The sequence below is a fragment of the Strigops habroptila genome, chromosome Z, assembly GCF_004027225.2.
Source record: "Strigops habroptila isolate Jane chromosome Z, bStrHab1.2.pri, whole genome shotgun sequence".
NCBI lineage: Eukaryota > Metazoa > Chordata > Aves > Psittaciformes > Psittacidae > Strigops > Strigops habroptila.
This window is the reverse complement of record NC_044302.2, coordinates 19699828-19716201: the sequence shown is the minus strand read 5'-3', so window position 1 is coordinate 19716201 and position 16374 is coordinate 19699828. Positions and strand designations below refer to the sequence as shown.

At 44.4% G+C, this 16374-nt stretch overlaps 1 protein-coding gene across 15 annotated transcripts in view; it reads right to left on the bottom strand.

The window, feature by feature from the left end:
* Nucleotides 1-16374, bottom strand: part of NECAB2 (N-terminal EF-hand calcium binding protein 2) — a 108787-nt gene that overhangs the window by 13773 nt on the left and 78640 nt on the right. For 10 of the 15 annotated variants that reach the window (XR_003994978.1, XM_030511362.1, XM_030511371.1 and 7 more), the window contains one exon: nt 6883-6980. Coding sequence is in view for 14 of the 15 variants with exons in the window: in XM_030511362.1 (XP_030367222.1) it covers nt 6883-6980 (98 nt within the window). In the remaining variant the exon portion in view is untranslated. Of the gene's footprint in view, nt 1-6882; nt 6981-10142; nt 10169-16374 lie in introns of all 15 variants that reach the window. The other 5 variants (XM_030511363.1, XM_030511365.1, XM_030511364.1 and 2 more) reach the window with 1 other exon arrangement.

The following is a 16374-nucleotide window of genomic DNA, read 5'->3' as shown; positions in this document are numbered from 1 at the left end:
AAGCTGGAGCCTGGGCAGCATGAGCAGGATTTCCAAAGAATCATAGAATCTTAAGGAAAGGACCTTAAGATCATCTAGTTCCAACCCCCTGCCATTGGCAGGGACACCTCACACTAGACCAGGTCTCCCAAGGCTGTGTCCAACCTGGCTTTGAACACTGCCAGGGATGGAGCATTCACCACGTCTTAGGGCAATCTGTTCCAGTCCCTCACCACCCTCACAATAAAGAACTTCTTCTTTATATCTAAACTGAACTTCCCTTGTTTAAGTTTGAACCCATCACCTCTTGTCCTGCCACTAGAATCCCTGATAAAGAGTCCCTCTTCGGTATCCTTGTAGGCCCCCTTCAGATACTGGAAGGCTGCTATGAGGTGTCCAAGCAGCTTCTCTTCTCCAGGCTGAAGAACCCCAACTTTCTTAGCCTGTCTTCACATAGGAGGTGCTCCAGCCCACTTATCATCCTGAAGGTCTCCTCTGGACTTGCTCCAACAGCTCCATGTTCTTTTTATATTGAGGACACCAGAACTGCACACAGTGCTCCACGAAGACACTCTTCCTTCTCAGAGAGCAAGAGCAAGGGACATGAATTTTGCAGCGACAGACAAGCAGATGAGCAGTGAATAAACATCTTTATCTAAAAATAAGCTCCAAGAGAAACCTTCTTAAGATTTATCTCCCTGGCAGTCCTGCTGTGCTCCTAGCAGTCTGGCAGCCCGGCTGGATCTCATGCACAGCCCTGTCGGGCTGGCAAAGAAATGGCTCTGGATGGCATCACATGGAGAATTGGCTTTCTGATCTGGAGTCTGAACAGAAAAGGTGGGGGAAATTCAGTTCTTGCTGAACTGGAGTAGCACTTTTTGCTTCAATCTGCAGTGCAATATTTTCTTAAATTCAGAGAAGATTTGCAGAAATACTTTCTGAGAAGCTAAACAAATCATAGAGTCACAGAATGGCTTGGGTTGGGAAAGACCTTAAGATCATCTAGTTCCAACCCCTTGCCATGGGCAGGGATGCCTCACCCTAGATAGAATATGTCTCTGTCCAGTCTGGCCTTGAACACTGCCAGGGATGGAGCATTTACCATTTATTTAAATATGCCTTGTTTCCTTTTAGATTATTCTTTAACTATAAAGTTCCATAACTTTTCACAAAATCCACATCATTTTTTGCTATAGAATTTGATACTGAAATTGTTCGGAAATGTATCATTCAGAAATGTATCATTCAGAAGATATGGAAAGATGACTCACCCTTTACCAATTTGCCACCCCAATGCTATGCCTTTCTTTTTTAATTGAAAACCATTCACCATGAATACATCTTTAACTGCATTGTAGGAGTGTTTCAAAGCTGGTGCTTCATCATAAAATCACTCATCCAAGAAAGGGGAAAAAATGCAGCTACTAATCCCTAGAACAACTTCCTCCCCATTGGGACAGATCTCTGTGCTGCAAGGCTGAGGATGGACAATGCCCTGAGCCCCTTAGAAAAGGCACACTGGCCATTTCAGCAAACATCCTGACCCCTAAAGAAGAGCCAAATGCTTCCAAGAGAGAAGGTGACAAGATGTGCAGAATCTCCCAGCATTCAGCCAGGTACAAAGTACCAGGGGATAAGCTGTCAGCCTCCTGACACAGCAAATTGCTGCTCCAGAAGCCTCAGAGACCTTGATATGAACATCGGCTTTGTTCAGCAGCGCAGGAGAAAACCTGGTCAAATTAAATGAAAGGATGAGATAAAGGATTAGCTGGAGGGTGGGAGGAAAAGATAACTTTTAAGAATTAATTCTACTGAATATTTTATCTTGAGGTGTCATCATTCAAAAAAGAGAAATATCATATTTGGCAAGCTTAATTTTGGCAGGTAAGAATGCAAATGACAGCACTCTATATTGCTGTTCTGGACTGTGCTATAAAACAAGAACAGAGCCATCCATCATTTTTAGCATCCAAGACTGGTGGCTGCTCAAACAAGTGCTCCTTTGCAGTGTGCTGCTGGCGGCTGAGAGCTGGAGGAGACCCATGGCCACGCTGGCACCAGCAGCAGGGAGGAGAGGTCTGCAGCTCACACCGCACTCGGCATCTCTTGTTCACTGTGATGACATGTCATAAGGCAGAGATAAGAAGGGTGAATTGCAGCAGGAACAATTTAACTCACAAAAATAATGTATGCAGACCTACTCACCTGTATGTATATACTTCTGAGCTCCCTAGTGCTGCTGGAGCATCAGCAGCTGGCATTGAAGGTCAGTATACTCACTTTTCCCTTTATGATTTATATATTCTCTCATCTAAATAATGTTTTCCCAGGAAAATATGTTTGCAGCTGGTTTGGGTACAATGCCTGTTCATAAGACACACATGGTATTTGGGACTCTGACATAAAAAGGGTCTCAGGGGACTGTAATGTGTCCCTACTTGGTCATATTTCCACTCCAGGTCCATTAAAAGAGATAAAAAGGATTTTGGCAAGTGATAGACTGGCAATGGAGCTGGCAGCAAGCAAATAAGGAGTAAAACACTGTTCCACATCTCCTTTTACTCCCTTCCAGGACTGAAGGTGATGCTGAACATCAAGCAGAGGGAGGTCCAGGGCCACCTGCAGGTCTTCAAGCCATCCCTCCTGCTGCCTCTCACCCCTCCCTGAAGCCAGTGTCCAAATCCCCCTAAATTTGTCAGCACCCCCTCCCCTGCTCTGCTCACCTCATTCCCGGCTCTTGATGAAGCTGAGCAGTGCAGCCTTTCCCCACACTGTGTTCACGAGCACCAGAGAGATCAGTTCCATTTCATTCCAGTATATGCATAGGGGCTGTTGCAATTTCAGCTCCAGTTTTGGGCAGTTTTGCTTTCCAAGCTTAGAGAGGGCATATGCCAAGGACAGTCACCAGCACTTCTTCGACCCATTTGGTGCCCAAGAGGAGCATCTCCAGGAAGGAATGATTTGACCTTAAAATTGAGCTGCTTCATCTTTGAGGGCATTCCTCACACAGCATTTTTGGGACTTCTTTGCAGCTTGCTCTTACAGTTTGCCTCACCACTAAAGGTCAGCCTTGCTAATGTTTCCATGCCCAGTACTGCAAAAAGCAGGGAGCAGGAGCAACCCCAGTGGGGCAGTGGAAGCCATATCTAGCAGGAATGGGGCTAGTTGGGCCTTTTGGGTTCAAAAACCCACAAAATGTATTTTTTTCACCAAGCTAAAGCACATTTCCCAGGATGTCTGGGTGAGGGTGCTGTTCAGTGGTAACCATCCCCTCAGTGCTGTCCCCCCGGTTTCCCACGCACCGCCCTCGAGGCTGGCAGGGATGGTGGAGGCATCGAGTGGGTAGCCCGAGGCAGGGGGCCAGTAACCAAAGGGGAGGGACAGCATTCAACTGGCTTCCGTCCCCCAGCTACCACCGTGCCCCACACACCCTTCAACATCAGACATACAAACCACGTCCTTCGCAGTCACATTGGGTTTGGTACCTGCTGACTGCACTACAAACCAGTAAATGATTACTGTATAAGAACATTTCCCACCATCAGCTTTTTTTAGATCCTGAAAGTTCATTTCCTTTCTTTCCAATTTAACTTTGCATTTCCCATCATCACTGGCAGTTATTTCAACACAGCATGGACAGCATCGTATTGGAAAATAATTACAATGACAGATTTTGTTTTGCTGTATGAGACCTTCTACCACTGAATCTAATTACTGCTGATACTTTATGAGCTCCTCCAGCACGAGATAATTGCTGCTTTCTCTTTTTATGAGCAAGAAATAAGCAGTGGTCTTTTAAGGTGAGAAATATAACCAGCAATTAAACACATGGCTATCCAGTTCTTCTTGTCTGCAGGCACCTCTCATCAGTAAGCCAACACAGAAGGAGGTTAGGCTTCATTTATCATATGCACTGAATATTTCTTTAATGGAAGGGAAAGGAAAGGAATAAGGAACACTCTGAAATGATCAATATTTTTCTCCAGCTGATGAAATGCTTATTTTAATATGGAGAAGCAGGAGCATCTCACAAACAAATTAGTTTATTCACAAGCCCCAGTGCTCCGCATCAGCACCACGCCCTTTGCAGGACCTGGCTTTGGGGAAAAGCTGCAGAGACAGCTTTTCCCCAAAGCTGCAGAGACAGGCTTGAGCATCAAGCATGGGAGGGCACAAAAACATACTTGGCTCCTAATAACCTGCTGCTTCAGCAGTCTTTTCCCTGACCAAGTGTTTCTAAAAATATATTTACATATACATCCTGACACCAGCATAGGCCCTTGGTTACAGTGTCACATGTGGAGGAAATGGAGCAGGAGACCTTTATGGAGACACTCATCAGAGAAGAGGGAGCTCACACTGGCATCATAAGATTGTATTGGTTTGGATTCCCAGAAGCCTTCTCCTAACCTTGAAACACTCTGTTTTGGCAATCCGGACACTAAAACCAGAAAGTCTAGTAAATAAATCTTTTTTTTCTTTTTTTTAGGGAAAACACAGTGAATGTTTTCCCTAAAAAAAATCCCACCTCAAAAAAATCCCACTAATGGTTTACCCTTGGGAAAAGCTTCTGATGCTGCCTGGAAGTCTGTCCTATCTGAATGCTGGAGATGAGTTTCACTCCCACCTACAACAGCTTACTTTCTGGTTTTGGGGCATTGCTTTTTCTTTTTCATTTCAGTGCTTTGCTTGAACAAAGCCCCTGTGTTTGAATAATTCATTGATGAGGTTTGTACCATTTGTTCACAAAATCACAGCAGGGAGTGATGTTTTTCATGAAATACTTTTGTTGGCTCCTCTCTGTGAAGGAGTCTTGCTCCATTTGCTCGCTTGCAAAAACTCTGCCAGATGGTGAAGAGCAGCACACCCCATGGGCTGATAAAACAGGGGTGATGAGGGCATGCTGGGGCGGCTTTAGCCATCTAGAAGGGAAATGTCTGCATTTGAGATGAAGAATCGTAGAATCACAGAATGGTTTGAGTTTGAAGGGACCTTAAATCTCACCTAGTTCCAACACCCGGCCACAGGCAGGGACACCTTCCACTAGACCAGATTGCTTGAAGCCCCATCCAACCCGGCCTTGAGTCCCAAGAAGGAGGAAGGGATTATGAATAACTATCCTGGTCCTGCTTCAGATTTCTAATGCAAGGTAATAATATCCACACACCTTGATGACTAATTTATAAACTGCGAATAAGCTGCCTTCCACTTGTAAATTACTGGGAGAAATTAGTCATCTATATTAAACTCACATTCAAAAAGCAATGGCAGAAGACATCACAAATAGCAAGTTGGAGTGAATTACAGAGATATCTATTATCATGTTAACATGTATTTAAAATACATACTTGGCAAATCTGACTGCCAGAAAATTTGCTAATAATGAATATAAATGAGACATGAAGAGACTCAGCAACTCTGAAAAAATGAACTGATTTTTTTACCCTTTCATAATATTGATAAAAAAAAATCACAAACACTTCAGACAGGTCAATGCTTGGCCAAAGACTTTTGCCTTTAGTTTATTATGGCAAGACATCAACATGTGAAACATGTGGCTTCACTTTGCATGCTGCCTTCCTCATAAACAGTAAAAAGGACAGATTTTGATCAAGCAAGAAAATTAGACTCTTTACTCAGCAACTAAAGGAGAGAAATTTGCTGCTTCCCATTCTAAATCCTAAAACTTCTTATCATTACCACATCTTTAATGTGGAGTAATTTGAGTTTCAAAGATAAATTAGCTTCAAAGATAAATGGAAGGGAGATTTCAATTTGGATTACTCAGAGGGCTGGAGTGAATTGGAAAATCCTTACAGGTTCTTGGAAAAAGCAAAACCTTCCTCCTTGGCTTCACATTACTGCTCACCAGTGAAGAGGAAGACTACTTTTCTCTCACCATAGCACAAAAGAATGATGCAATTATGATTGAAGGTAAAAGTGGGAGAAGAACGTATTATCTTGAGGTAATAAATATCACTGATACAGCCCAGGTACTTTACTAAGTAGCATGTAAAGAACAGGAAAATAGTTTCAAAGGAACAAGAGCTTTATAAACACTTCTCTCCTCCTGGTAAGACACCAAAGGAATGGTGCACCTCTCAGCAGGATGTTTATCTGGTACATCAGCTTAGATTTTTCTAGGTATTCGTAAATAAACTTTGATATTCTTACTGATCAGTGCCACTGTCTAGCAGTTCATTATTAACAGTATCATTAGGGTACATGGTGGATTCTTTAAGAAGTTAGGGGTACTCTGCACAAGTACAATAGGACATTATGTCTTAGGTTTGGTGCTTGCATTATTCCCCAGTAGTCCTCCACATAGCCCTCTAATTTCTAACGCAGCAGCTGTGCACATGAACGACCGTATTTCTGGAGCTCAGAACACCTGCCAACATGGAAGCTGTATTTAGTTGCAGCTCTACAACATGAAGTTTCCAAAAGCACTCCCAGTGATGCTAACAAGAACTCATACATCCAAAATCCCACTCGAGAGATCCACAGGCTGTGTTGTCTGAAGACAACTGCAGCACCTTTGTGCTTCAGGCAACACAGAATGCAAGCCATGGCACAGCCAAGACTGCCTGTCCGACCTAGGAAAGGTGCTGAGAAGGTATGGTGCTCTGCCACAAAGCCTCCATACCACCATTTAATGCATATGACATTGGCACCTTGGTTCACAATCTGGCCAAGATTTTCAAGAATCATCCTTTGTTAACACAAAAAAATCCACTGTTGTCATGTTGCTGTGATGATCCACTTACCACACAAATGAAACAGCATGAGGAGACAACACTGCTGATAAGGATGAAGACCTTCAGATTTAGATGCTCTGTTAAAGTAGCATTTGCATCATCACTCTGAGAGTGTAGAAGACAAGTCACAGTAAGGAGGACTCACGCGTTTGGTGTAGTCCATTGCCTTCAGGATGGAGAGGTTCAGCATCTCCAGTGAGGCCAGGACGTCTTCGTAGTCTCCCATATGGTCAGCAAAATAGTCTGGGAAAACCAAGAAGGACATGATGGGAACTGTTGGTGTAATTTAATGCTTCAAGACTATAGCAAGTTTTATTTATTTGTGGAAAGAAAAATATGAAAAGGTTGTTTCAAGTACATTTTTTATAATATGTACCCTGAGCCAAAGTCACAACTTGTCCTGCAGGGAATTTTGGGACCATTGTAAAAAAGAGATGTAAGGCACAGTAGCTCCAATGGAAAATAACTTAGCAGGTGCTCTATTTCCATGCCCACTTCTGTATTTGACTGTATCTTGTCTCTCTCCCTTCTACTGCCAACATGAAGGGAGAAGTCTCAAAAGAAATCCCCTTTCCATTCCCTCGAGAGTTTTCACCAGTCTAAGCATCAAAATACCTGCAGGTTCACCCCAATTTATACAAGCTGAGACTAGCCTTACCTCTTTCCCTACATTTCCATCACATTTGCACCACAGCTCACGATCACAGATTGCACAGGCTTCTGAGAGCAAAATACACCTCAAAAGGAAAAGAATGGAGCTGCAAGCTGGGCCCAAAAGCACATGTTCTCCAGAGAGAGAGAGTCCACATTTTCTCCCTGTTATCCTCATCCTGTGGGAAGGGTGATCTGTGCCAGGCTGCCATGCAGTGGCTGGACTTTCTTCACTGATGTAAAATACAGCCAAAATCAATGTGTCCCCATGCAGCCAGTGGCTCCACAGCATATATGAGCCATGGGGTGGTTTCATGCATGAGCTGTGGACTCCTGAAATTCACTGTTCACAATGGAAACAGACAGAAACAAAGCACAGCAGAGAGGTTTGCAGTGAGTTTGCAGCACATGTGTGAAGTTACTCAGTTTCTGGGTGACTAAAAGCTGTTCCTTAAAAGCCACTGGCACTATTCTTAGTGCTAAGACATGAAGCTTCACACCGAGCTGACATCTCTGTGGAATGTAACAAGATATAAACTCCAGGAAACAACCCCACTAATTAGGTTCTCTTGGCTTAATTAGAAGTGCCTATAGCTATTTACAGCCTGAGAACATATCCAAGGGGAAGAAGATTTTGGCAGAAACCGGAATGTCACAGCATGATTGACAGCAGCTGTTTGCTGTTCCAGAATAAGCCAAACAACTTATTCTCACTGGAGTGTGTTTGTGCTATTGCTTTACTTGGGAAAGAAAAACTGAGCAGATAAAGAGCAGGTAAAGACTTTTTGTAAGTCCTAAACCAAAAAGCTGGAGCCAGCTTTTCAGAAAGAATGAACTGCTGTGGGTAGAGCACAGCCCTCAAGACTGACCAAGGACCACCTGGGAGTACAACAGTGTTGACTTAACCAAAGTATTCAGTTCTACTCTTTTAGCCATATTTATCCACATGAATATCTGACATCAGCTCTTCCTATCCTACATGGCTCTTGCTCCTACAAGTCTGCAGTGAGCAATGGGATCACTGCTAATGAGATGAGCATCACTGCGACCCAGGGCTGGTGTGGGAGAAGCAAAGCCATCACCCACTGCCCTGGTTGTCTGCAACAGGATGATAGAATCATAGAATCATAGAATCATAGAATCGTAAGGGTTGGAAAGGACCTTAAGATCATCTAGTTCCAACCCCCCTGCCATGGGCAGGGACACCTTGCCCTAAACCACGTGGTTCAAGGCTCTGTCCAACCTGGCCTTGAACACCGTCAGGGATGGAGCATCCACAACCTCCCTGGGCAACCCATTCCAGTGCTTCACCACCCTCACTGTATAGAACTTCTTCCTTATATCTAATCTAAACTTCCCCTGTTTAAGTTTGAACCCATTACCCCTTGTCCTACCACTACAGTCCCTAAGGAAGAGTCCCTCCCCAGCATCCTTGTAGACCCCCTTCAGATACTGGAAGGCTGCTATGAGGTCACCACGCAGCCTTCTCTTCTCCAGGCTGAACAGCCCCAACTTTCTCAGCCTGTCTTCATATGGGAGGTGCTCCAGCCCTCTTACCATCCTCGTGGCCCTCCTCTGGACTCGCTCCAACAGCTCCATGTCCTTTTTATGTTGAGGACACCAGAACTGTACACAGTACTCCAAGTGAGGTCTCATGAGAGCAGACTAGAGGGGCAGGATCACCAAAAGGATTTTATGAAAGGCTTCATTTCTCACATACTAAAGCAAGAACAAGTGGGGATAACCAGCTGAAAGGTGCTGCCTTTGCTGCAGCCTTGAATGCTCAAAACCCTGTGGGGTGCTGCAGCAAGAAAGGCAAGGGCTACACTGGGAGGAGAGAAACCCGAGGCAATGTCTTGGTGCAGGCAGACCTGCAGGTGGATAGAGAAGTCTTAAAAGTACCAGGAATAATGAGTAACTGTCTGGGGGTGACACAAGCACCCCAGCAAGCACCTTTCTGGCTGTGCAACCTGCTCTCAGCCAGACCCCTGAAGGCTGGAATTAGTGGCAAAGTGATGAAGGTAAACGGTGAAGACCTGCCAAGGTGGCTTTATAAGTTCTTCTGCATCCTGGCATGGGAAGGGAGGAGAAGAGACAGATGAGTCCTCTGCAAGGCCACAGATCTCTGACTCTCCATCTCCTCCCAAAAAGACGGAGCACAGGAAACATTTCCCAATATCAAGTATCCATGGAAAAATACACCCAAGTGAGCAGCAGGAGCTCTGTGCATGAGTCACCTCCCACGGAGGCAAAGCCCTTCAGAAATCCCAGTAGGAAATATTCCCTTTCTGGTCGAGGTGTGGGACAAAACATTATCAGAAATTTCCTTTTCAGCCTTTAATTTCTGGAAGCCGAGGGAGGTGCAGCAAGGGTGGTGTACACCTTAGGCAGCCTGCGGGAAACACAAGGGTTTGCCTAAGGAGAAACACATCGCGGGTATTGCAGACCGATATTGGTTTATTGAACTTCAGAGTGAGCTGGAAGCCACGACATTGCCAGAAATTAAATTCCATCTTGTTATTGAATGGGTGCCAGGTACTCCGCTCAGCTCTGACTCCATTTGTGTTGCAAGAAAATGAAGAAAAGCTTTGCCAATGTTTCTGTGGAATAAGGGGCAAAGCAGCAGGAGAGCTGAGACCTCCCATCTGCGCAGCCACCACAGCATCACCAGCTTTGTGATGGGTTTCATGCATCCTTTAACAGGACACAAGCACATAATGACTGTTTTGGCCTCAAGAGAGGGACTGCACTCACCGCACAGCTCCTTGGTGTCCACGTTGCTGGAAGAGGGGAAAGACAAAGCCGGGGAGGAAGCAGGAAAAAAAGAGAAAAAGGCAATTTTAATGCAAAAGGACAGATGAAGGCTACAGTTAGGATTTCCGCAGGGTTAACCCCAGATACCCACCTGCAATGTCACCCATCCCCTTAGCATGCCCGCAGGCACCAGTGGGGACAGTCTAAGGAGCAGGCAATGGTTGGTGCCACTCATGGCACACATGCACCTCTGCATCTTCAGCATCTGTGCAGTTAGGACAGGTTCATACATTATTTTGGATATTCCTTAGGGAGAAATGAGGATTTGTGCCTATGGGGGACCCAGCACACCCCACAGCAACTCCTCTCCCTTCCTCCTAAATATCCACACCCAACAATACCCCAGTGAGGCACTCAATGCAGCGCAAGAATGTATTTTGTTCCCATTTGCTCAGAATAAAAACTTGCAAGATTTACTTTTCTAGATGGATCAGTTCTGGGCTGTGTGCAGTTCACAGACAGGACTCCCTCTGACAAAACAGTACAATTACTTCTTGTCGTGGTTTACATGCATGAACATTTAGTTTATATAACAACATAGAACATGTTTGTATAACAACAGACAACCTGCTTGGGAAATAAAGATACCTGCTAATATCTTAGTGCCTCAGATTCCAACACAATTGTTAGTGCCGTTCAAGCATTGCAATAATCTCTTAATAGAATTATATTTTATCAATCCATTTATGTCCTGGAAAGATATTTCTTTAACTAAACTCATCCCTGCTCTGTCTGACTTGTCAACATAAGCGCATTAGGGAAAGTGATGTTTTCAACACTGCTTTCATTAGTGCATCCTCCCACAGCTCTACCCCTGACACTGAAATCCTCCTAACGTGCCCTGACCGACAGGTCTGCTCCCAGCCGACAGGACCTGGGCTCCTTCTTATCCCCATGACCTGACACTTTCTCTTGCTTCTGGCCCTCTCCTGCAATGAGATAGTCTTCTGAAGGGATGACGCATGGTGGAAAAGCATTAATTTGGGATTGCTCTTCACTGCCCACAGCCACCCTTGAATCCCATCATCAGGATTGATGACACAAAGCCAATGCCTTTGCAGCAAGCTGACATACCCAGCAAAACCTCATTTCTGCAGAAATTTTTTGCCACCGTCTGCAGCAGGCTCAGACTCCATGTGAGCACAGCAGCCTCACCAGGCTGTGTGTGGCAGCAGGAGGGGCACAGGCTGCATTTCCCACTTCAACAGTGTTTTCAAGAGAGCTTCTGCTTCAGCAGAGAGACTAATGTAGGAGACTTTTTCTTTCTATTTAGGCTCTGCCTGAGACGATGGAAGTTGCTATAGCTCGGGGAGCCCACTGGCCTCTCACCAGGTGCATTTCATCCCCTAAGCACATTAGCCAGGTGCACTACAGCCAAGAGAAGCAGTGTGCACTAGTGATGTCTGAGGAGGAAATTCCCCAAGTTCAGTGTCACCCATGCCTGGGCTCTCCCAGAAGCAGAACCTCAGGTGACGGCACTGGGGACCCTTCTGCCGCCTCTCCTGAGCTGTGGGACCTGCTGGGTGCTGGAGGCAAACACAAACATCTTAATCCCATCAGATGCTGGCTGCCAGAAAGGTGCCACCCGACCCGTCTCGTGCTGTAAGAGCACATTACTGAATCACATGCCCTCATTCCCAATTCCACTGAATATGCAGATCCAAAACACTACCCAAAAGAGACGACTCCTGACCAAATAGTCCACAGCATTTTGGCAGCTTGTGATTGCTAACACGGAGCCTCAGCAATCCATAGGCAGAGAAAATTTAGAAGATGCATTCCAGCACTGGCATGCATCCCATGCCTGACCAAGGATCATGGTTGGTCTTTCATCCAAGCTTTCCCCAGCCCAGAGCCTGGGAAGTCATCTGATGCTCTCAGACACATATGCAGGAGTCATTTTTACAACAGCATCCCCAACAAAGTGCTTAAATATTGTTCAGAAACCAGTTTGTTTTTATAAGCACCTAGTGAAGTGGCTATGGGTTTGCAGCTAGGGCATGCTACTGAGAAAAAAAATATTTATTCTTGTTTTCCACATTGCTTTGCATTGTAGTAATTGATCTGCTGCTGCCAAAAAAGGTCTTTTATTTCCTCACATCCTGCCATCACATATCATTCAACTTAATTGTGCTTGAATGTTAACTTGGCTGAGAAGCTGCTTTTAATTTTAAGCTATCTTGTAGTAAGACTAAGCCTAACTAAAGAAATTACTGATGTCATAAACTGACTTAACAAAAAAAATATGATAATGTTCAGATGAAAATGTGTAAGGAGAAATCAATGGGTACTTGAACACAACGCTGGGCATTTCCGACGATGTTTCCATTCCATAGGAGTGTGACCATTGGGAGCATCGCTGACACGCAGCCACAGCCCCATCAGTGTTACAGGGGGTTTTGTTGCCGCACATGGGCACTGCACAGGAGAACACACAATGCAAGGGATGTGCAATAACCAGTTACAAAACTGTCTACAAGCTGCTCTGCTAGCTTAATGGAACTAACTGCCCTATGGGTGATACCAGTAAGATGTTATGATGCAGATATTCAGTATCTGGGTTTCAAGCCTCGTAAAACAGGAGGTGGCAGCTCCCCACAAACAGCCTCACAGTCCCTAACACTTCATCCCAGGACTGCCCTCCAGAGCAGCCACATATCAAGAAGCCCATTGACAGGAAAAGATTTAGGTGAGTATTAGTCACTAATCTTTTTTTCAGCTGGCAACTATTCAATGTTCCCATAAGCCACAATAAACTAAAAAGAAAAATCATGACAAGTTGTTCTAATTTTTTTTGGAAAAATAGTAATAAAAAAAAAAAAATCTTTCAGATACCAAAACATTTGGCTGTGAATCAACTTTTAAGCTTTCTTACATTAATAGTGTGACTAATTAAAGAACTTATTGAAGCCATAAACCAACTAAGCGAATTATAATAACGTTCAAGTGGAACTTTAAATGAAGAAATCATAAAGACTTCTGTCTTCTACAGTTTTTTCTGCATATTAGAAGCCACATCTATCTGATCTCTTTCCAAAACAAAAGTCCTTCTTTCAAAGCAGAAAAAAATTGAGAAAATGCAAGTCTTTTTGGTGTCAGGCCTTTTTCTCTGTTTTCTAACCACGGAAACTATAATGTGGAGCAGCAACGACATTGCATACCCCATCTTGCTGGGGATGTGCACCCTTTGAGATTACTTTCCAAGGCAAAGACATACTTTTGGATCTCCAAAAGTACATTTGCCACTTGGGACCTAATTTCTCTGACAGAAATAGGAACCAAACACAAGAACTCAGCTTTCAACCTACAGCACCTTCTAAAAAACAGACTCCAAGACATAAATCAATTTGGTCACCAAAAGGACTGTTTATTGCTCACCACCCACCACCATTTAAATACACTGAGATACTTTGACCAGACAAGCATACTGGCAATAGGGAAATAATTTTCCCTGCTGGTTCACATTCAACTATTTCAAAGAAAAAGAAAAGTTCTCCAAGTGTCATACTCCTCCCTTGGATGTGGGAGTTTAAAGAGCAACAACCACACTGTGAGAGCATCTCCTCAGTGGGCTTAATTAAGAGCATTTGCCCGGGGAGTAATTACTGCTGCACGATGAGCAAGAGGCTGCCCAGAGTAATCGCTGTGCCTCCTGCCTACTCCAGAGGGAAACACATTCCCCTCCCCCCTAAAAACCCCACCCAACATTAAAACACAGTTTGATGAGTGCCTGAGCTAATGAGGATCCCCGGAAAGTCACAGCTTTGCCTCGCTGCATCCCTGATTCCAGATTATCCAGCCAAGGGGCTTTCACCAGAGCTATCCATACACTGACTTTCTGCTGCTTTTCCACGGGCTCAAGGCACTTACAAGCTTTTTTACTTCTCTACCTGACTTTCTTGAAACATGTTGCCATCTTTGAGACTTTATCCTAGGCAGGAGCAGAGGGTGAAATTCCCTTCTGAGGTTCCACTCAGCTAAGGGAAAGGTGTCCCTGCAGCACAATCAGAAACATAATGGGAATTCAGAAGTTGCGAATACATCAAAGTGTCATCTTCACAGCATATTTCTCATGCAAATAACTGCCTGGATGTGCTGCTCAAATGCCACTCAAGACCTGATCGGCTTCTGCTGAAGATAACAACCCTTTGCTTGGGCAGATGAAAGGTTTGCATCAGAAGCCACACAGCTTAGTTGCTTCACCAGCACAGAAAATGGAGGTTTTTCTGAAATCACGTTCTACTTTTATTTCCATCTTCTATTCACAGCTTTGGGTTTGCTACAAGGCTTCAAATGAGCACGGAAACAAATTATCCTCTAGCGTGAGCCACCTGCAAAACTCATTTTCATTTAGGAAACACTAAAAAACAACATGTGCAGCTGGGAAGTACTATTATATGTGATGATATGCCTTTTAGTCCCAGCAGTAAGAGCGCTGTGTTATCTCAACACCTCAGAAGTGGAAAATGTACATCCAGATGCCTACTAAGGGGTCACAGATGGTCACTCTTGATCATTAGTTTCTAATTCAAAGAAAAATTTTTGCACAAATCCCAGAGTGATGGAAATTATTCCAGGCAGAGCAAGAACAACAGCAAATACCGGATGCCAGCCAGAGGCAGAGTAACTTTCATTCTAAAGAACTAAGCAACTTTCCAAACCCAGCATTGTACTCTCCTGGATAACCCTGATAAAACCTTCCCGAGACCTACCCAAGTACCGCTTTCACCTGCCAACTTGCTTTAAAAAAAAAAAAAGCCAACACAACAACAACAAAACCCAAAAAACCCATTCTTATCGTATGATAAAAGACTTCCAAAATCTAAGGTGCCAGATGCAAAGAAACAGTGTAAACCATATGCCACGGTTGTCCATGGCCAGCCAGCTGCAGCTTCAGATGACATAGACAAGTATTCATAACATATGTCAGTTTGGGCTTTGATATCTTTAGCTGGCAGTCAGGGCTCTGGTTCCTCATAGCAGGAGCAAAACTCACAAAAATGATGTGAAGAGGCTATTAAACTTGCTAAACAGCACCTCTGAAGTCCAAAACCATTGAAGTCGAGGCATGGATACAGCAGACAAAGGGATCTCAGGCTCCCATGACCCTATCATCTCGGCTGCTGGTCTTCTCCCTACAGGATCCATCCCCACCTCTCCTGGCAGATCCCCTTACCTCTGCTACAGTTTCACACTTATCACGATCCCTGAGGAATGGCTTTTGGTGTGCACTTTCCTCGGTTTGGAAAAGGGAAAACTCTTCTGCAATGACAGCTCACACTTTTTCAAGGGCCCCCAGAAGTGATGCTGCCAGCCCGCATGGACCATGTACCCCATTCCCTAACCCATGGCTGTGAACAGGGTGTAAGGCAAGATGAGCACAAGGCCCATATACCCATGCTGGGGCTTGGTTTGGCCATAACACCTGCCAACATCAATATTCCTGCTTTGGCTTGTGTAGCTGATAAAACCAGCATGGGCACTTTGTCAGAGTGGGGAGGATTAAACATCCCTTCTTTTTAACAGGCTTTCTGCAGCACAGCTCTCAGAGTTTCTGTTTCCTTACAGGGAATCAATATCTACCATAAAAAGCATCACTACAGTACACATTATTTGCTTAGTTTTCATTTTAAAAGACTGTTACTCTATTTCGAGGCTGGTTCAGCTCCTCACTCTTTTGGCATACTGATGCATTCTGCAGGTCATAGACATTTATGAAGCAACAGCTCCTACATAATGCCAGCCTGCCCTGTGCAAGCCTCCATGCAACCTGATTTCCTACTTACAGCTGCAGGTACAGATCAGAAATAGCATGATGAAGACCCCAGTTGCCCTCCCACATCCTCATAAAGTCCCTGCAAACCATCCCTGATGCAGACCAGATGTTTTCATCAGTAGTTTCAAGACAATCAAAATAACATTTTCTACACAGTGAAGTATTTGACAGAACAAAACACTTACCTCTAATCACCAAGGGCACCAAGAAAAGTGTCTGCATGTTGGTAAAAACAAAACAAATGGCCTGGATGCTGTTGGGAAACATGGTCTAAGCTCTCACTAGTTAAAAGAGACATAAATGTCACTTCAAAAAACAGAGGGGCAATAAACTGGCACCTGGAGAGTACCAGACATTTGTTTGTTCATTCATCAGCAATCGCAATATGGCATTTCA